At 33.4% G+C, this 22,730-nt stretch overlaps 1 protein-coding gene across 2 annotated transcripts in view; it reads left to right on the forward strand.

Moving 5' to 3' along the window:
* SH3GLB1 (SH3 domain containing GRB2 like, endophilin B1) overlaps positions 1–22,730 on the forward strand; it is a 34,662-nt gene that overhangs the window by 1,553 nt on the left and 10,379 nt on the right. Inside the window, exons 2-5 of one of the 2 annotated variants that reach the window (XM_068540238.1) lie at positions 8,054–8,195; positions 11,203–11,331; positions 13,494–13,627; positions 15,059–15,151. In XM_068540238.1, coding sequence (XP_068396339.1) covers positions 8,054–8,195; positions 11,203–11,331; positions 13,494–13,627; positions 15,059–15,151 — 498 coding nt within the window. The remainder of the gene's footprint in view (positions 1–8,053; positions 8,196–11,202; positions 11,332–13,493; positions 13,628–15,058; positions 15,152–22,730) is intronic. The other variant, XM_068540239.1, reaches the window with a different exon arrangement.

A 22,730-nucleotide genomic window follows, 5' to 3' on the forward strand; every position in this document is an offset into this window, starting at 1 on the left:
TGATTCCATGTGATTCTAGATGCTGAATGCAGATTTGACACTAAGTAATGCCACTCTTAAATACAGCTAGAGGGACCTACCTGGTGGTCCAGTGGTTAAGACTCCTGGCTTCCACTGCAGAGGTTAGATCCCTGGTGGGGGAACTAAGATCCCGCATGCCACGCGGCGGGACCATAAGTAAGTAAATAAAAATAAATACATACATACAAACATCTAGATATGTTTTCAAGGTGCATAATCTGCACTGCTTAAATAGGACACATATATTACAAATTGATTTAAATAATTGATAGACTTGATTTAAAAAATCTGACAAAGCTCTCAAGATGTACTTCCCGAATGAATTTCAATTACTCATTGTTTCAAATTCTCTAGGAAAAAGTTTTAAAATTATAATCTGTTAGTTATCAAATAATTTTCAGTCTTAAATACTTAAGTGCCTACTCCATGTCTGTGTGTCACTACAATTTTGGACACTAGTGATACAGCAGTGAATAAAATCAACACAATGCCCTCCTGAAGCTTACAATCTAACAGGATAAGACAAACTAGTAAATACATCAGGTGGTGATGGAGAAGATGGCCAAAAGGGATAGGTTAAGGGCAGGGGTGATGGTTGTTGCCATGTTGTATAGACATGATGGTAAGGGCAAGCCTTTCTGATAGGATCAAATTCGAAAAGACCTCAAGGAAGTGACAGTTCCCAGTTTTTTTTGGAGGAAAAGCATTTCAGGCAGAGGCAACAAGTGCAGAATCTGAGGTTGCAGGGGTGCTAGGGAGACCAGTTAGGGAGCTGTGGCCATAGGACAGGCAAAAGGTGTTATGACTTAAATAATGATAGCATAGCAGGGGAGGTTCAGAATCTAACCAGTATTGCATGTCATATTGGCTCTGGAGTATGAGAGAGAGATGAGTCAAGGATGACTCTGAGGTTTTGGCTTGAACCATTTACTAAGAAGGGAAAAATTTCAGGATGAACAGGCTCTTTAATGTGACTTTTTATATTAAGTCTGTATCTGTTAGAGGTACATTTTGAAATATTTATGTATAAACTATATCATGTCTGAGAATTGCTTTAAAATATTTTAGAAGAAAGAAAGATGGGTAGTTGAAACAACATTGGCAGAAGGTTGATACTTGCTGATGCTGGGTTATGGGTTCATGAGGTTTTATTATACTATTACACTTTTGTTTATGTTTGACATTTTCCACAATTTTTTTTTTTTTTAAGAAATTCACGTTCTTTTATTTATTTATTTATTTATTTATTTATTTATTTATTTATGGCTGTGTTGGGTCTTCGTTTCTGTGCGAGGGCTTTCTCTAGTTGCGGCAAGCGGGGACCACTCCTCATCGCGGTGCGCGGGCCTCTCACCATCGCGGCCTCTCTTGTTGCGGAGCACAGGCTCCAGACGCGCAGGCTCAGTAATTGTGGTTCACGGGCCCAGTTGCTCCGTGGCATGTGGGATCTTCCCAGACCAGGGCTCGAACCCGTGTTCCCTGCATTGGCAGGCAGATTCTCAACCACTGCGCCACCAGGGAAGCCCTCCACAATTTTTTTAAATAAATTTATTTATTTTATTTTTGGCTGCATTGGGTCTTTGTTGCTGCGCGTGGGCTATCTCTAGTTGCGGGGAGCAGGGGTTTCTCATCGCGGTGGCTTCTCTTGTTGCGGAGCACGGACTCTAGGTGCGCAGGCTTCAGTAGTTGTGGCACGCGGGCTCCGTAGTTGTGGCTCACAGGCAGTAGTTGTGGCGCACAGGCTTAGTTGCTCCGCGGCATGTGGGATCTTCCCGGACCAGGGCTCGAACCCATGTCCCCTGCATTGGCAGTCGGATTCTTAACCACTGCGCCACCAGGGAAGTCACCACAATTCTTTAAAATAAAATATGTAAGGAAAAAAAGGATGGTTTCAAAATGTAATGTGAAATTTGGAATGCTGTGTGGTAATTTTCAACAGAACACCGCTTTCTCATTTCTGTATTTAGTCGATAACTGAGTTCCTACTCTAAATTGACTTGACATCAGTGTAGTGCCAAAATGCCAAGTTTCATGCTAAGAATAGTATAAGAGCTACGCCAGTTACTCATTATAAGCAATAAAAACAGTAGGAATGGAATTTAGCTTTGATATTTCTAAATAATTCTATTCAAATCAAATTATACCTTAAGGAATAGGCCATTCTCTGGTTAGACAGCTGCTATACATTTTTTCATTTTACTTAAAAATTAAACATGTTCCCTGTTTTAAAAAAAAGTAAAATCAAACTACTAAATCATATAAATGAGTCCCATTACTCCACTCTCACTCATATAAAATGTGTTTATATACCTCGGTACTTTAAAAAGAATATTAAGGTAAAATGTATAAATGAATAGGAGTATTCATTCCCTAACAATCCATTTGGGTGTTTCTGTTGTTCGTGATGCCTTCAGTAGAACACAAAAGGATCAGGTAATATATCCTTGATAAATTGTTGACTTTATTAATGTCTTAAAAACCATTCAAATCCTACCTTTTCAGTCCAGATTCCTTAATTGAGAATTAAGTACTCCCTTCCAGCCTTGTCTTTTCTCTCACTCATATATAAGTACTGTATTCCTATCAAATTATTTTTTTAATTTCAAAAATATCTTGTACTTTTCTAACTCTAGATTTTTGTTCATACAGTTAAACTCATCTTGAATGCTCTCTGCTCCCTTTCTGTGGCCTTTCCTTACCTCAAGATATAACTTCAAGTCCATCTCAGACCACAGAATCTTGATATGAATTCCTATGTCAATTCCTGTGTCATTTTTCAATTTTGTATGATCATGTGGCATTTCTCTTGTAATGAATTATTATGTAAGTTCTCTTAGAACTCTAAAATTCTGTCACTCTGTGGCTTTCGCATCATTAATAAGATTGTATGTCTAAAGGAATCAACTCTCTCTTTGTTAATAAATTTATTATTTATTTATTTATTTTTGGCTGCGTTGGGTCTTCGTCGCTGCGTGCGGGCTTCCTCTAGTTGCGGCGAGTGGGAGATATTCTTCCTTGCGGTGCGCGTGTTTCTCACTGTGGTGGCTTCTCTTGTTGTGGAGCACGGGCTCTAGGCACGCGGGCTTCAGTAGTTGTGGCCTGTGGGCTCTAGAGCACAGGCTCAGAAGTTGTGGCGCACAACTTAGTTGCTACGAGGCATGTGAGATCTTCCCGGACCAGGGCTCGAACCCATGTCCCCTGCATTGGCAGGCGGATTCTCTACCACTGTGCCACCAGGGAGGTCCCCAACTCTCTTTCTTATTCCCCTCACAATATCCAATATGGTTTTCTGTTCGTTTTTTGTTTTAATTTTTATGTCATTTTAGCCAAGAAAGTAGTATCCTTATGCAAAGTTTACTCTTTGAATCATTTAGCATGTTAAATAATTATTTTTATGAGTATTTTTCTAACATTATATCTGCTGACCTTGAAGTTGATTAATGCTAGTCTGAAACAAACTCATTAATTGAACCTATATTTATTGAGTACCTCCTAGGTGCTTGGTATTGAAGGATACAAAAATGAATGAGACCCAGTTGCTGCCCTCAAGGACTTCATAATCTACTCTCAATTTATCATAATTAAATATTCTTTGTAGTAAATATCCATTTTGTGAATTACTGTTCTTCATTTGATAAATCTTTCAAGTGGGCGCATTTTTAATTCAGAATTGATATTGAAGCAAAACTTTGCTCACCATCGTTAAAATGATATATACTCTCTAAAAAAAATATTTTCAAACTAAATTACTGAGGGAAGGGGGTTCATTTTAATTTTCTAACATTTTCTTTGAACTGACTACTAAAGTTACACTATGAACTTCATGAACACCAGCTATTTTCTGAGGGGAAAGAGGTCTTTAAACTTTAGTTGCAAGTTTGGCCTTTATCTCCCATTTAATTTAGCAAGCACAATAGTGTATCTAAGCTGGAGATGTAAAGATGAATTATGATGCTGGCCTCCACCAGCTCCTGTCAGATCCTGTCTGGATGCAATTCCACTCTCTCTCAGGTCCTCCTGAAATTCCATTTCTTTTATAGAATTTAAATTGCAGTAACTTCACCATGTCTCTGAAATTCTAATAAATATATCCCATTCAAAGGCCATACATTTTCTCATTCTGTAAAAACTCTTCGCGTTTAGTGTTACCCAAAACTGTGTTCACATCCTTTGGTGCTGTTGGCATTAATTTAGTAAACAACTAGATAGAACATGTTTTGTTAACCTGATATTAAAATAATTGTGTATGAGCTTAGAACAGAAGTTCTCAGTCTTAGCTACACTTAAAATTACCCGAGGAATCTTTACAGGCTGCTCCTCAGTCCAGTTAAATTAGAATCCTTGGAATTGGATTCAGCATCAGTGTTTTTGAAAGCTCCCCCAATTCCGAAGAGCAGCCAAAATTGAGAACCAGTTGAGGAGAATCTACTTTACAGTTTACTAATATATTCAGAGTTTGTGTTATACATTTGCCCCCAAGAAGTTTAGAATACTTTTAAGCTATTACTTTACCCAGTCAAAGAATTGATGGTTAGAGTTTATATTAAATAGATGTCTTTGATCACACAGACTTTTTACTTGTAGTCCTTCATTCTCTCTAGTAAATCAGGGCATGGAATCCAGGCTTCTTATTTCATACTGTAGCCTGTATGTCTATCCTGTAGTAAAGGAAGGATTGCAGTGCCTGGAATAATGTGGCTGACTCAAAGACAATCCTTTTCTTAAAGCAATGTTTAGAGAAAATATATAAAGAGTGGATTAACCTTTCTTTTCTCAGGTCATTTTACTGGGTTACTAATGAAATATTATGAAAGAATAGCACATTAAATTACATTTTAGAGAACATTGGGTTTGGATTTCTATGACTTTTTTGCAGTCTGACATTCATTGTAGCTTGTTTTCACAGAAGTTTTTAATTATTAAATGGTAGTGCTATACATGCATTAAAATACATGCTTAAAATCAAATGTAGTTTATAATGAACAACTATCAGCACTAATTGACTACAAAGTCAGTAATGACTTTGGACTTAAAGATGTTGAAAACTAAAATTTTTAGGGTAAAATTTAAAATTTTTGGCAATTAGGAAAGGGGTCTTTTTTTCTTAAAGAAAGAATAAGTCTTTTGTCCTTCTGACAAAGATATCATAATTTTATGTTTGTGTTTAAGCAATATTGTTAAGATCATAAAATCCTTGAGGGCAAGAACCATGTCATATGCTAAATATATATCTCACATACAGTTGAAGAAAAAGTGTGTATTCTCCACAAATATCTTTGATTAATAATTCTTCTTAATTTAGTTGGTATAACTCATCATTTTCTGTAGTTGATGTATTCTTAAAAATGTTTTAGAGGACAATTTATGTATTAAGTGTTGTACTAGTTTGTTATCTTAATATGTCATACCTTGTGATTAACAATGGAAAAAATCCTTAAATCCCCACAGTGATAAAATCATGGGAAATATGTCTTTTACAATTACACATTGAAATAATAAAATTTAAATTTATGATTTCAACTTAAATATATGATAACATTAGCAATGTTCTTATGTCGCCTCCCACCCTTTTATTGTTTACTTTAGATAGGATTGAAGTTATTATCCTTAATTTGATGATGATTGAATATCAGGTAGGAAGCAGAGGTGGGCTGTAGGATACAGCTCACCAGAGTGCTATGAACAAAGAAACAGGGACAGAGAAGCACAAGGTGTGTTTAGGTAATGGTGATAGAAGATATTAACTGCTTGAAATCAGCAAGTATTTTACTTGAAGGGTAGCATAGTATATAATAAGACTATGATTCAAACAGATACAAGATTGAATCCCAACACTGACATCTTAGGGCAAAATTTTAAACCATCCTGAGCCTCAATTTCTTCATCACTAAATTTATGATTCTTACCTGTGTAACAAGATGTTTTTGAGTACATGATACAAAATGCACAGCAACTGTTTTTCACTCTCAGAAAATGCAAGTAAACATCAGAATTTATTACTGGTACTTAAATACATTGCTCATGTGGTTCTTCCTACAGAACTTCTATTTTCTGAACAGGCTTTCTATAATCAAACTATCTCACTCATAATTAAGGGTTCCATAAATTCACTCAGTTAATCATTCAGTCACTGGATCAAGAAACAATAGGACCATCTGTGTTGGTCCTCTCTCTGTCCACCATCTTTTTATCTTTGTATCCTTATTTTCAAATTACTTGTTTGTTGTCTGTCTTCTCCATTAATATGTAAGCTTCCTTAGAGCAGAAACCTTGTCTGTTTTTTGGCTTCTGAAATCCATGTGCTTAGAATAATGCCTAGCACATATGTAGGTGCTTAATAAATATTTGTTGGAATGAATGGAATGAACAAACAAAATAGATATACTTGCTTACTAAGGAGCTAAGTGGAGAATTTTTCTCTACTGGTAGATCATCCTTTATAGATGATGTTCACTTGGGTGAACTACTCGTTGCATTATCTGGGAAATAATCTATTTAACCAAGGGAGGTAGACTTGGAACCTGTAAAATTCTAATGGATACCTTTGGCAGGTCTACAGCTTAGAATCTTCAGGGATCTGTAAAGAATATCAGCATTCTCTTTTAAGAATTAGATTGCATAGTTACCCAGCTGACCTTGGGGTCAAAGTTTTGATCTTTTTCCCAATGCCTCTCCTATTCTTGGTTACAGTACACTGCAAGTTTACAGGCTTAGGCAATAGCTTTGGAACTACTATTCTCAGTTCCACCCATTGGGTCAGGGTTTGGCTACAGGCCAGTCTTTAAAAGACCTAAAGCTTTACAAAAGCTATTGAAGCTATTTCTAGGCCTTGAATAAAACCTTTAGGGGGGGTGTACCAGAAGTCTAAGAAAAACATTCTAAAAGCTAAAAGTGCTAACTGATAATCAATTGAAAGTATTAGACCAAGAAGGATGCTGAAAGAAACAGATAATAAAATTCAGAAAAATGGAGCTGCAGAAGATATTTTAAAGGTTCACATTCTATTTTGTTATCCAGAAATGAGTCATGACTAATGAGTATAGAATTAGTGCTAGTGATATACCTCTGTTATGATGGGAAACCACATATTCTAGAGGAAAATTATGCATGATAAACAGCCTGAGTCATTGCTTCTAGTATTTAATTAAAAGTGTCCAGAAGTCTCTATAAAATCTACACAGAAATACTTTTACCTCTTTGTTATTGTATGGGCAATGCTGCCTTTCCTCAAAAACCACTAAGGATAATAAAAACTGATATGTTGTGAGTATATTTAACTACATTTTATGATATTTAAAAGATGCCTCAGTAGTATGAATAGGATATGTTCCAAAAGTTAGTCCATAAATCAATTGCTGGAACATATTTTGAAAAAACAACTTAAATGATAGTTTCCCAGAACATCCCATAAAAGCCTGTCTAACTAGGTGTGATTAAAGTGCCAATGATAAAAAGCCACATTAAACATAAATAGCTGTTTTTAAATTCAAAATAATAATTATCAGGCACTGAACAAAGTGATTTACATACATACCCTTACTTAATTCTTAAAACACCATAATATATGTATTGTCTCTCTTTTGCGATGGAAGATACCTAAGGAAAAAATATTCAAAATCTTGCTCAGGTCACACAGTTAGCAGTGCAGTCAGGATTTGAATTCAGATCCAGCTGGCTCAAAACTTTTATTCCTTACCACTATGTTATCCTACCTTTATAATGTAAGAAATATTTATATACTTTATATACAGGACAGTATGCTAGATTTTCTATAGCATTCACACCATACATTTCAGCAGAACTAAGGATATGTATTAACTATGGAATAGGATTATCCTAAGTGCCACAAAAGAGGTATGGATAAATTACCAGAGGGGCAAAAAGGAGCATTCATATACAACAGTTTACAGACAATTATTTGTATGCCTGGGATTGTTTGGATTTGAGTTTTCTTTTTAATTATTGATATAGATTCCTAAAATGTATTTGGGGTATATTTAACTTTTTTTTTTAACTGTATGATCAATAACAGTTCACAGAAGAAAAGCTTGGCCAGGCAGAGAAGACAGAATTGGATGCTCACTTAGAGAACCTCCTTAGCAAAGCTGAATGTACCAAAGTATGGACAGAAAAAATAATGAAACAAACTGAAGTGTTATTGCAGCCAAATCCAAGTAAGAAATTTTTTACCTTTTGTCTCCATTATTGACTAATCTTATTAAAAGGTACTGTTAATAGGTTTTTTTAATGTTTTTAAAAAAAAGTTTTAATGGCTGTTGGAAAACATTTTTTGGTTATGGCTTTGGGGTCTATAATTATTTTGTGTGTGTGCTTTTGGTGAAGAAGAGGGTGATAAACACTTCATTGTATATATACCCTCTAACAAATTGACAAGTAACATTTTTCAGGCCTCTATAGAATCCTCTTGAAAACTCAATTTCAGGCAGCGAGTTTGAATTTTAAGAGTTACGAAAGCCTGTGTAGATAAATTAATCTTCCTTTCTCATCCAGGGGAGAATTGTCCCTAGTAATTAAGGAAAAATATATGGAAACTTAAGTAGTTACCAACTATTTATGTTTATGTTAAGTTCTACATTTTTACACAAATTATTCCGTTTGATTTTCAGACAACACCATAAAGCTTTTCAGATCACCTAAGTCAATAACGTCGCAAATAAGGTGCATAATAATTGTTTTAATTGAAACTCACAAGTTAGCATTTTGTTCAGTGTAGCATATAGCTAATTAGAAGTGGAACTTGAACTAGAACCAGGTGTACTGACACCCTGAGTTTTACAGATCAAAACTGAAGGACAAAAGCAACAGTAACAATTCCTGCTTTCCTTCCCCTTTTCCCCAGTGTTATTGTGACCATGTTGTGAAATGCCATAAGCTTACTTTAAGTTACTAACTTAAAGTTCCAAGCTTTAGACTTTGTTGCTATTACGTAAACCTCAAGCACTATACAAAATATTAGTAATACTGTGCCATTTTAGTTAAATTGTGGTGACTTTTTAAAATAGTCCTTTTACACTTTGAGTGAGGCCTGTTGTCTTTGGACACCATGTGTTATTTCTTATTCATTTAAGGCTACTTAAATAATATACCATGGCACCTTATAAAAAAGAAAGAAAGAGAAAAGAAAGTAGTAGACGTTTTTCCTCTTGTTCCTTGCTCTATCCATAGTTCCTCAAATATATAGTCTGTTCTGCAACATGTTTTTGTGATTGGCAAATAAGCTCACACTCAACTGGTAAACGGGAATGATGTCGGTAGAAGGAAGTTACAATGGCTCATATAATACACTTTTACATTAGTGTTTTTAAGTCTAAAGTAGTAACAGAATTTTTTGTGTGTTTTATTTATGCTCTCATTATAAAGTTACACAGATTTTGAGTAGTCAGACCCAACCTTCTTTTTCCTGTAAGCCATGTTACTTTTAGTGCATGATGTTTCAGAACCTAGGATTTTTCAGAAATATACATTGTATTATAGCAGAATTGCCTGCATTTTTTGTTAAGGTTTTATGATGACCTTTTAATGCCCTATTGAAATGAAACATTTATTTAAAATATACCAATTTTTTTTAACTGAATGAAATCAACATGGGATTCAACTTTAAACTTTTGACCAAATAGATAGACAGATGGCAAAGATAAGAATCACTCTCATGTCAGAAAATGAAGTTCTGCAATTTAGTTAACATCTTCTCAGTGGTTATGTTTTGAACTGACTCATTTTAACTAATTTAAAGGTTTTTAAATTTCTGCTTAAAAACTCTTCTGGGGCTTCCCTGGTGGCGCAGTGGTTGAGAATCTGCCTGCCAATGCAGGGGACACGGGTTCGAGCCCTGGTCTGGGAAGATCCCACATGCCGCGGAGCGACTGGGCCCGTGAGCCACAACTACCGAGCCTGAGCGTCTGGAGCCTCTGCTCCGCAACAAGAGAGGCCGCGATAGTGAGAGGCCTGCGCACCACGATGAAGAGTGGCCTCCACTCGCCAAAACTGGAGGAAGCCCTCGCACAGAAACGAAGACCCAACACAGCCAGAAATAAACATAATAAATAAATAATAAATAAAAATTTAAAAAAACAAAACAAAAAACTCTTCTGAGGCTGCACCAGAATCTACCACAAAAGCGAGTATTGTTCCAACAGCCTGTTTTATGTATTAAAATTAACACTTTTGCCAGCTCCTGAAGTGTTTCTGTTACTGGTTCAGCTTACTTTTGAAATTTTCAGTGCACTGTGTGACACTTCCACTTGTGGAGGAGTTATGTGAGGTCCTTAGAAGGAACCTATTTAACTGAGATTCTTTTTGGATTGTAATTTTATGTTTAATCATTGTTTCTAAAAAGTCTGAATCTTTGACTTTTTTCTTATTTGTCTCTGAAATATCTCACTGTTGGGCAGCAGTGTAAATGTGAATTTCTTAAATATTATGATAACCAAGTGTTTATTCAGATCTTACAGATGTTTTTTCCTTTTCATTTATGCTAATTCCTATTATTGCTTTTAGCCTTTTGTATTTTAAACTTATTTTTAATGATGAAATCTTTTGGGTGCTCAGATATTTATATACTTTAAACATAATTAAATAAAATTAAGCCAAGGAATCATATTGCTGATCTCTGTAGACTATTCCAAATCTGATTGTTCCATTCCTTAAACTCCCAATATTTAGCCTCTAAGAGGGAGATTGAGCATATGAGCAAACTAAAGCAAAATAATAGTGGCAGAAGTATGTGACTCTTTGGTTTTTCTAGGTACCTTATATCTGTATTTTTATAACTGGAAATCCCTGATCTTAAAATTGTGTACATATATTCAAAGTTAAAAGTTAGACAGTATATGAATGGGGCAAAGGCAACTTCACTAGATATTAAAGGAATACCAACCCTTTCTGGAAGTTAAAATCCTATAAAATACTCATAATAGTTTTACTTTATTTTAAATATTTTTGTGCCAAAATATTTTATCAGATTTTTAAAATATAAGTTTCTTAGAGTTATGTAATACTCTTAACATGCAAATGAAAAATTATATATTAAGATATGTACTTGAAAGCATACTAATTTCATGTTTATTTTACAAGGTGATAAATGGCTAGTAGGGGAACAAAACAATCTTTCAAATAGCTTAGCTTTTTGAAATCATTGGTAATTTTAAACCTTTTTCCTAGATGCCAGGATAGAAGAATTTGTTTATGAGAAACTGGATAGAAAAGCTCCAAGTCGTATAAACAACCCAGAACTTTTGGGACAATATATGATTGATGCAGGGACTGAGTTTGGCCCTGGAACAGCTTATGGTAAGTGAAAGGCAAAAGGTCCGCTAAGAGATATCTTTACTCTTAGGTTTTTACTACTTAGAGACATCATTAACATTTACCTAATATTAGTAGAATCAATTTTAACTTCAAATTTTTTGTTTTAAAATTTTGGATGAAGTGACAAATGTAGGTGATCACTAAATATATACAGTGTAACTTAGTATTTAATATATTTAAGCATATATTCTGAGAATTCACATCTTTTTAGGTCTAAATAGGTATTCCCATTGAATCTTGCAGCACCTTTGTTGTACTTCTTGTGATATATTGCAGTCTCTGTTTATATATGTCTCCTCTAGTTGATTTTTCTTTTTTAAGCTTTCTTGAGGATTTATTTCTATAATAAAGTACCTGGCACATACTAAGTATTTGAACTAGTGCTTTCGTTACCCAAGTAATGTCAGTACCACAAAAATATTAACAATGGTTCTCTCTCGATGTTTGGATGACATTTTATTTCTATTTTCCTCATATACTTTAAATTTTCTATTACGTTTTACAGTTATGCCAGCTTTTTTTAGTTGCTGTAGTGACTTTTTTAATGTATAACTCTGAAGCTCAGTTATATATCATTACCCCTCAAATCTAATTTTCTCAGAACATAAGATTATTTCAGATTTCTATAGCTTTTTTCCTGTTATTCATGGCTAATAATTCTTTTTATTAAGACTTGTGCAAGAAATTTGTCCTTATGGATATGAAATGATAGGTAACTTAAGTGATTTTCTACGTATATAGTCCTGATTTATGAAATAGCACATAAATTCTGGGACTAAATTAACTTAGTTTTAGTAGTATTTATGTCAGATGGAAATAACCTAAGTACTGTGTAATGAATGTTATTAATCCATTAACTGGCTTATAGCTGTACAACTTTGAGACTATTACATTGTGTTCTTCAAAATATAATTCTTTCAGAAGTCTGCAAATGCTTAAAATTTCTGTAGTTTTACTTCTAAATTTTAACTATAAATTTTATAAAAACTTTATATATCGATCAGATTTGTTATTGCCTTCTTGTGCCAGACTCAGTTAGATGCTGGGGTCATAAAGGTACGTGAAAACCCAGCCCTTTCCTTCACCAAGCTGAAGACCTAGTGGAGCATGAACATTCAGAAAGCTTCTAAATTTTTTCCTTTTTAACCTGCTTAATCTGTTTGCACTTCTAATAATTCCATTGAATGTACCCTGATTATTGGAAGTAGGCTTTGTGAATCCATTTATTAGTAATTGATAATAGTATTAGTAATAGATGAGTAGTATTAGTAATAAATTAGTATTAGTAATTGAATATTTCAGGAATTGGGCTAAGCACTGTACAATATATGTATTGGTAAATCCTCACTTATATCCTACTTGTAAATTCTGTTATCTCTGTGTAGAGATAGGGAAACTGAGTCTTAGAGAGGTTACATAGTTCATCCACAGCTAGTAATTCAAATGTAGATCTGTATCCAGAAATTGAGCTCTTAACTACGTTATATTATTACCTTCCTTATCAGTCAGATCTAATTTTATCTGAGCATGAAGGAATTAAGATCCACAGAACTAAAGCTTATTAGAGGTAGAACTGGAAGTAGAACCAATCTTGTGGTTCTCTTTCTTTTTCTCTATTTTCTACTGAATTTGTACTATTTAAATATTAGGGTATATGTGCTACAAAACATAGGTTTTTTTTTTTTAACTTAAGATACAAATATATACTCTTATTTATAGACAGGAGATAAGTGCATAAATACAGAAACAGAAGAATTTTGACTTGATCTACTTATTAAAATATTTTAAGAATTATACTTTTATAAATATATCTACACTATTTGAGCTGTGACCATAAGTATTTTTTAGTGTATCTGTCCTCTTTTGTCCCATTGGTAGAGTTGGTACAATTAACTATGATATGATAAGGAGTTCATCTTTGTCATTTTCATTTTGATATTTATAATCTTAAATTTACTTTCAAAATAAAACTACCTTAACTACAGTTAATTTTATTTGATTTTTACTTAAGTAAACAAGTAACAACTGACTTTAAGGCAGATCAAATTGCTGATTTATCTTACCATGATTTTCTGACATTACCAGACAATGGTAAAAAAAAAAAAAAAAAAAAAAAAAAAAAACCAAACTTTTTTCCTTTGCAGGTAATGCCCTTATTAAATGTGGAGAAACACAAAAACGAATTGGAACAGCAGACAGAGAGCTGATTCAAACATCAGCCTTAAATTTTCTCACTCCTTTAAGAAACTTTATAGAAGGAGATTACAAAACAATTGCTGTGAGTTGGAAAATGTTCATTTTTTTAGTAAAATAATTTAGGTATATACTTACAGTTTTTAATGAATAATTTGCCCTCTTAATGATTTTGTAGATGTAGCAGATTAGAAAAATTAAATAATCTAGTTAGATGCGTATTCCAACAGACCACAAAACTAACCAAAATAAAGGACTATTAATGATACGGACTCCACTTTTGTGTCCCTGTAGTGTTATTGAGGTGTCTTTACATCCATTCTTGTTCGTTACCAGCACTAAAATCTATAGAGAAGTTCCTGGAATGATTATTAAAATACGGCACAATTTATCACCACAGTGTAGCCATATAGCTGTTCATTTAAACTGGGAGCCAGAATCCCAATTACTGGAAGCTATGTTTCTGGCTGTTAGCCTTTCTGTCTTTTTGTATCCCTAGAAGTCTATTATCTTCTTTTCACACAGCTGTGTTTTATTGCTGAAATAAAGAAAAAAATATCACTTTCCCAAACCTAATCTGTTAATCTATTATTTTTTTGGTTTAATTTGTTTTTTAAGTGATGGAGAGTGGAGTTCTAGGTGGATATCTTTTTCCTACGATTTTTGCAAGACTGCTCTTTATTGTAAATACTACTTCAAACTTAATTTGAAGATTTCTTATTACAAAATACTATTGAAACTCAATATGTTTACAGTGAATTTGTGAATAAAAAGTGTTGGGCCTGAGACAAAGGAAAAACCACAAAGATGAAATACGATTGAAAAGATATTAGATTGTCAATAGGATGATATTTGATACATGAATTATAAGAACTAATAAAGCAAACAGTGAATTCTTATAAACTTACCTGTTATAAGGAAGCTTGCTGTTCCCATGAGGAATTCTAAGATATCATACTAATGTTTGTTCATTATTCATTCTATAAATTTGAAATTCCCTTGTCGGAGTAATAGAGTTGCTTTTGGTGCTGTGGCACAGGGTTTCAAGGAGCTTTGCCCTGGGCCCTCTACCTTCTTCGCCATAGGCACTTCCTAGATTATCTGTTGAACAGTTCTTTGTTGTGGGAGCTATACTGCATTATAAGATGTGTAGCAGCATCCCTGGCTTCCACCCAGTAGATGCGAGTAACGTCCCTCGCCCGGTTGTGACAACCAGGAAGATATTGCCAAATGTTCCCTGGAGGGGCAAAATCACAAAATATTAAAACTAATATTCCTTTGTTTCTACCACCACCTGCCGTCTTTCCCAGATATCGAGAATGTCTATCAGTTTAAAATTGGAAATAGTGAGAAAACGGAGTCAGATACCTGAATCGTCACTTTAGAGCCAATTTTGTAATCATAGATCTTTATCAGATGATTCATGTATTTAATGGAGAATAATACTTGAACTATGTATGCTCTTACTGGATTTTTAGCCTCATTAGGCTTTTTTTTTTCTTTCCTATATTTATAGAAAGAAAGGAAACTATTACAAAATAAGAGACTGGATTTGGATGCTGCAAAAACCAGACTAAAAAAGGCAAAAGCTGCAGAAACTAGAGCATCAGTAAGTAGTAGTGTTTTTTTTCATAGAGCGATATTTTAGGTTAATAACTTTAAGACTTGTAAAAGATTTCACTCATATAACATGCAAGCTGTAATCTATCATTAAGACTGGAATATGACTTTAGGGTATCGTTTTTGTGTTTTTAAACAAACTTTTCAGAACTTAATACATTCAAATCAGTGAAAAGTAGTCGTATCAAGAGGCAATATTCTTATTTTAGTGATATACTTGTTGCTAAAAAACAAAAATTGTAAGAGCCCTAAAGCTTTGTCATATTTTTTGAATAACCTCAGTGGTGATGGAAAATAAGTCTTCTGGAGATAGATTTATTATATTTGAAGTAGAAAAACAGATAGTAATTAAGATGAGAATGAATCAAGTTTGAGAATGCTTGTGTATAGCTTAAAAATTAGATGTGACTCCCTTTCAACATGGGACTCAAACTGACCGAAGGAGTTGTCACCAAGAATAGTTCCAAAACTATTCAGACAGCGGCAACATGGAGTCCCAGGTGGCTGTTTTGAAGGGGAGGAAACCTGTTTGGATAAATAAGTTCTGGTATATTTTTCATAAAAATCAATCTCAGAGTAGTCTTTTAAGACTAAGTGGGTATATATTAAATATAGTAGTTCAATGATTTTATATATATGTATATGTGAGGATATATATATAACTTTAATAACTTTAAAGATTTTATTTATAAGCTTCTGCTTTAATCTAATATTCATATAGTTTATGTCTTTTTTCCAAAGTTTGAAGAGATCAATCAGACTTGAATTGGAGCACCTTTAAGATAGTACAATATAAACAAGTATGAATTTATTACATGAAGCTAACAAGTTCATTCTTAACTTGAGCTAAGGGATATGTTTTGTTAAGAGACGTGACATTCCCACTGCCTTCTGTTCCCAACTCACTACCACTGCTATCGTCAAGAATCATTGCCTTAGGAGCATATTACCATGGTGCTGGTAGAAGTCTATTGTGGCTCTCTTGTTTTGGGAAAGAAAAGGTTGAGACTTGGTTTAGAGTGAAATTTAAAACTGGTGACTTGGTGTTGGACAGTGATGTCTTATGAGAATTACCCAACACCTTATATGAGCAGAATAAATTATTTTCTTCTAGACAGTTCTCCTTTTGGAGATTCTGTATTAGCAACTGCTGGAGAAGAGCTATCTTTGACAAAGACATTAATATCAAAATCACTGGCTAGTTTACCTCAGAATTCATGATGACATCATCATAAAGAACAGCCTGACTTCCCTAAACAAGCTTTTTGCAGAATTAGAACTTTACAGATGAATACCATAGATGGCAAGAGACTCTAAATTAGGATATTAATTTCTAAGTTGCTAACAATAAACTTACATAGTAAAATATGAATTGGTTTTTAAGATACAAATTTCATAATCAGAAAAAATGTTAAATAGGGATCATTTGGAAATAAATGTTAGAACAGAATATCTTTATTTGAAATGTCTATATGTGCCCAGTGATTATGGAATAAGAATACAAAACTTTCTTTAACAAGCACTATTACAGAATAATGATAGGCTACTTTTTACTTGGAAAAGTGCCAGAGAGTTCATAAATTTAACAGTATACCAGGTTCTATGATTATTCTAAATTATTTTACCACTGCTATTAAAATGTGTAGGAACCAAATATAATAGTAGACAGATTTTGAGAGATATTTCCTTTTGATATATCCAGAAAAGATGTTGACAGTTTTTCTGTGCTGTGTATTAATTATTGAGGACAAAATTTTTTCCATGAGAATTTACATTTAAAAATAAAAGACTATACAAATGAATTTTTCAATAATTGTGTTTGTACACAGCTTTTCCAGAATTTATATATTGCATAAAACAAAATTTAACTGTAGCCAAATATTAAAAATATTAGTCTAGACAAAAATTCACATTTCCTGATTTTAGTTGTGTTCTTTGCCTCTAGATAACCAACTTGTTTTTCTTCAGACTTTATAGCAGTAAGTCTGAAATACTTTGGAAAGGAAAAGTCCTCTTAGTTTGTTATCTCATAAAGCCTTGAGGCATGCCTATATTTTGTGATTTTTTTTTCTTTCTCTGTTATTTCTCTTCCGTTTACTTGAAGAATACAGAAAAATTGAAACCACTAGGAGTTTGTTTTTCCTTTTTTTTTTTCTTCTTTGACACATTTCCTGCTCCTAGTTGGTGGCTGAGGAGGTTACTCTAACCTCAAGACTTTCTTTGCTTTTACTTCTTTGTAAATTTCCTCGGATTGTTTTGTGACTAGTTGTTCCTCTGTAAGTAAGATTTGGGACCTGTGCGTGTCAGCACTTTTTTAAAAATTTGTTTACTAGTTTCTTGTGACCTGTTTTTAAATTCTAGATGTACTGAATGCTAATTTTGTACAAGGTGCTTTGCTTAGAAGGAGTTCATATATAGATAGTACAAAACCTCTGCTGCCCTCAGTTTACAATCTGGTATAGTAGATTGAATTTTTTGGTGATTTTGCCATACCAGTAAAATATTTCTGCCTATATTCGATATTGCTACTTTACTAATCTGTTTTATTAGTTAATGTGTTGAAGAATGGTAAAGCAACATCAAAGACATTTCTCAAAAATATACCAATTGATCAGAAAAGAGAAAACCTCCCTGAATGTTTTACAATGAACAAAGTACAGCTTTGAAAATAGTATAAAACTTACATCAGAGAAGCAAAAACAAATATAACTTCTGCATTTAAGTTATAAGGCACTGACATTTGTTAACCTAACTTAGTCTATATAAACTTTTTAAAAAAATCATTTTAGAATGTTGTTAATGGGAAGAAAAAAATCATCTGGTTTCAAAGCTCTCTGATATGGAGAGGTTTAGATGTCTGTTACTTTTGGGTATCCAAACATGATGGAAAATACATTTTCAAGTAACATGACAAGTATGTCCCTCTGCCCACTTAAGCATTTCCACAGCAGTCTATGTCTTTAATCTGCAAACTGAGTGAATTTATAGCACCATCATATAACCTTAACTTTAATGTACATATATTAGAATTTAAAGTTCATTAAAAATACAAGGATTGACATGCCTTTCATATATTTCTTCAGGGTATGCTAAGACCTGTGAGGCTGATTGAAAGAGAACTTGGTTGAAGGCATCATACATTAATAAAATAGAAATGATCTTTGAATAGGGAAATTGTGGGTAGGCAGAATGGCTTTCATAGGTGAAAATTTAATAAAAATTTAGGAAATTGTGGCAGTTTTTAAAGTGATGCATTTTCCCTAAATAATTCTAATTTAAAATCAAGCATCAACCATGTTTTTTATCTTTGAAAATTGAATCTTTTGAAAAAATTGAACAGGTACCATTATATGAAATTCCGTAGTTGGATTTTTTTTTTAAGTAGAAGACCATTTTATCGGTTCTTAATACTTGTTTGTGTGTTCTTTAGTGTGCAGAAGTAACTTGTTTTACTGTGTTCATTGGTATAATGTGTTCTTTGTCTCTTACCTATGCACTTAAGCAACTAAACTCAGCACGCCTTGAAGGAGATAACATTATGGTAAATTTCTCTTACATGCTCAACTTCCTGCATGTAAAATGGCTGAAGGTTTGTTGGCCTACCATGTTTTCTACATCTTGAATAAAGTGCCTTCTCTTGCTATTATCTACATGTAAAGTCTAAAGTAGTTGAAGCCATGCATTCATTAGTCTAACAGAAAATGCAGAGAATACTAGCTGAAGAAATATTGGAACTTGAAGAAAAGAAATTGTGTTCTAATTGCCAAATTCAGCTGTGCCAAATTAAGATTTTAGAGTCTGAATTTATACACAAATACATAAATATTTACATGTATTTATACTACACATAAATATATAGTACCTTTTATACATAATAAAAGATGTTTAATTTAGCTGGCACTTCATATTTTCACTGTTGGCAAAGAAAATTAACAAAATTTACATAAAGAAATGTATAAGATATACAGATTTACTTTGCTTCACAGTACCTTCAGTGTTTACCTTAATTTTCACCCAAATTCAGCATAGAATTAATTTCTTCTGCAATTCCAGGCCAAGACAAACCCCAGTAGTTGAGGTATTTCTGTAATGTTGAAACCTGTCCAGTGTTAATTCACTTAGGAGAGTTGCAGAATAGTGATAGCTTTGAATTGGGAATGAGAATTATTCTGTAATATCCTTTGTATATTATTGAGCTTGATTTGAGGCAATTTTTGAGATGTTAAGTGTTTTTAATTTTTTAACAAGATAGAAATCTGAACATAGTCCCAAAATTCATAAATGTTAGCCAATAAAGATTTATAGATACAGCGTTTGGTATAATACTCCTGGGTGTATTACTGCCATAGAAGTAGCATAGACTCTGCCGTATAAGTAATAAATAATTGGCAGTTTTTATTTGTTAAATCAATTGACTACTTTTATTTCATTAGCACTGAACTAAAAGGAGGGGAAAAAAACATGTAATAGAAAAGATTATTGTACAGAATATGTAGAATGCATTTGTTTTTTTAAACTACTATAATTATTGAAGCCCTGGCTAAATTAGAGCTTTCCTTAGATAGCAAGAGAATGCATTCATTTATTTCCATTGTCCTATCTGTATGTAGGTAGATGAGAATTGTGAGACTGTTTCAGTCATTGGTAATTTAGCATATAAATCATATATTTTTTTTAATCTTAGGTAGAAATACCCTAAACAGCAAGACTTTGTTTCATTTATTAGACATTTGCTATCTACTTACAGTAAGATGTATTTAACTCTGGTAATTTTAAGTTCATTATATCTGAAGTTCATTGTGCCCCCCACCATGGCTATATCAACATTTAGTGTCCATTTATCCTTGCTTTATTATAACTTACTAAAATTGCAGAATTTTGGACCTAAATGAGAAATTAGAAATCATATACTCTAAACCTCTCATTTTACTGATGAGAAGAATACTAGAACTGAGGCATTAAATATTCCCAGTTTTGGAAAACTGTTATTAAGTTATAGAATTAGTATAAGGTTCAAACATCAATAGTATTGATACATATGAAGGCATACTTTCACAGTATATTAAGCTCTACTGATTTAATTATTACTGTGTTTAATCTGTTAATGTGATTCTGGAAAAAGAGAGTATGCCATGTAAATTAAAATATTTACATTTTTCTATAGTAAGTTGTAGAAAATGTTAAATTCCAACTTTCATGCTCTATATTTTTCTCTAATTTTTAATGCTGGCTAGATTTGGGCAGAGGAAGTGACAAAAGTAAGTAAATCATTAAACTACAGAATTATGAAACAAGAATTTAATTGTCATTCATTCAGTAAATCTTTATTGGGCAACAACTATGGGGCCAATCACAGTCTTTGTTACTGTATCTTATAAAATCTGAAAATTATTATTGAAAGCTCAGATCTGTTTGGCTAGTAGTAGTTCCACAGAGTAATAGAACAATGCTGCAGAGATGTGGTTTGCACACACTCTAATAAATACTAGATAGCTGTTATATTAAGTGGTAATCCTTACAACGCCTTGTCAGAAGACAGTTTTTAAATACTTGACTTGGTTTATTCATATGATAATTATGTAAAATATAGTTAACACGATGTCCTGTATCCTCAGAGAAGTGAATATATATCATGTCACACAAATGAATTTTCAGGGTAACTGAAGCTTGTTCTCTACAGCACCAAAGCTAATATTTCTGTCATTTTAGTTGAAAATATTTGTAAAAAATTAAATACAGGATAGCATATATTTAACTTCATTACAGTTAGAGTCATTATTATGAACATCCGTTATTGTACTGTGCAACAGTTGGATCCGTTGTTTTTGAAGTATGTTGTCTCCTCCCTCAATGTCAGACTGTCCCTTTCAGAAGCTGTCCATATTACTGCTACTGCCAGTCTCTCTGCCTGTGCTACCATTTCTAATCTGTTCTTGGCTGGGAGAATAACTAAAGCAAGGAATAAGGAATAAAATTATGACTTCAGTGCAGATTTGTTTCAAGTGCTATTTGAGGTCTTCAGAAGCATTTTTCATTTACTTCTCATGTTCAGAATCTGACCTTGAGTTGAGGACAGTGCTGGGGATTGAGGGCAGGTGTTAATTGGGCCCCTGAATATTAAGTAGTTTTACAAACTTCAACTTCTTATTTTCTGACTTTGTAGGATTGCTGACTATACAGTCTTGTTTCATGCATAGGTTGTGGAGCATAACTTGGAAATCTAATGTGAAATTCTTGACTTACGCTCTCACCCCCCCTTTGTGGAATCCATTCATCAACTTAGTTATGGTTACACGCTGGCCTCTGATTTCTTCCTGAATGTCTAGCGTGAAAAGGGGGCAGAGTAACATAGAAGAGAAAAAAGGTTGATCAAGAAAGCTAGGGTCTCTTCCACTTTGGTTAGCATGCAGGTACACCAAAAAATTTCTGATTTGATTCTGCAGTCTCTACAAATTTGGGAAATAGTTGATATAATGGCAAGAAACTCATGAAACATTATTATGTTTGTATATGTGAAAAAAGCTTAAAATATAGCAAAATGGGTTTCTGGATATATTTTTCCCTCTATTCTCACTTCTGTCATTTTTATAATTTAAAAATGTATAATTTTAAAACTACATATTCCTGGAATATTTTAAGATTTAAGCCCCTAGAAAAAGTAGTTAACACTGACCTAGATTGTCATAGCAAATGCCTCAGAAGCTTGACCAAAATTTCTGGCTTAAAATAAGTTGCCCGGTCCTGATAAAACAAACCAACACGTTCTTGCCCTTTTTCCAGCTTACATCCTAAAAGAACTCTTCTTGCTTCTCTAACCCAAGCTGTGCTCTAGATCAGTTAGCACAGTAACAGTAGTTCTAAGCAGTAGAAGATCTTTTGCCTAGAACTCTATGTCTTAATTGTAAAATTAAGTTGGGGAATGAGATCTTCTGGAGGACTGAATAAAAACTCTTTAAATTCATTGTCTTTCTTTAAACCCTTTTTATCTTTCTTTCTAAAATGGATTATTTTCTTCCTAAGCAAATTAATTATGCTGAACCTAATTTCAGTTACCTCAGCCTCTCAGGTTAATTATCATGATGAATTACATGTGCCAGAAGTAGAGGTGGTTTGGGACATTAGACTGTTTGCGGCCATCCCAAACACACTGAAACTTGTTCAAGAAACAAGATTTGTTTCCTTCCTGTCATTTACCTTTTCTAAATATAAAGTCTAGATTGTACAAAAGAATGACTTCCTAGGCTTTGTATTATGGTGCTTTCTTCACAGTTAAATAAATTTTGCTCAAACATAGAAGACTGATCCTTTGTCCTTAATGAGATCATTTTATATTTTTTATTCAGTGTTTTTATTTGTTTTATAAATTTATTTTTTTAACATCTTTATTGGAGTATAATTGCTTTACAATGGTGTGTTAGTTTCTGCTTTATCACAAAGTGAATCAGCTATACATATACATATATCCCCATATCTCCTCCATCTTGCATCTCCCTCCCACCCTCCCTATCCCACCCCACTAGGTGGTCACAAAGCACCGAGCTGATCTCCCTGTGCTATGCGGCTGCTTC

The sequence above is a fragment of the Eschrichtius robustus genome, chromosome 3 (genome assembly GCF_028021215.1).
Source record: "Eschrichtius robustus isolate mEscRob2 chromosome 3, mEscRob2.pri, whole genome shotgun sequence".
In the NCBI taxonomy this organism is placed as follows: domain Eukaryota; kingdom Metazoa; phylum Chordata; class Mammalia; order Artiodactyla; family Eschrichtiidae; genus Eschrichtius; species Eschrichtius robustus.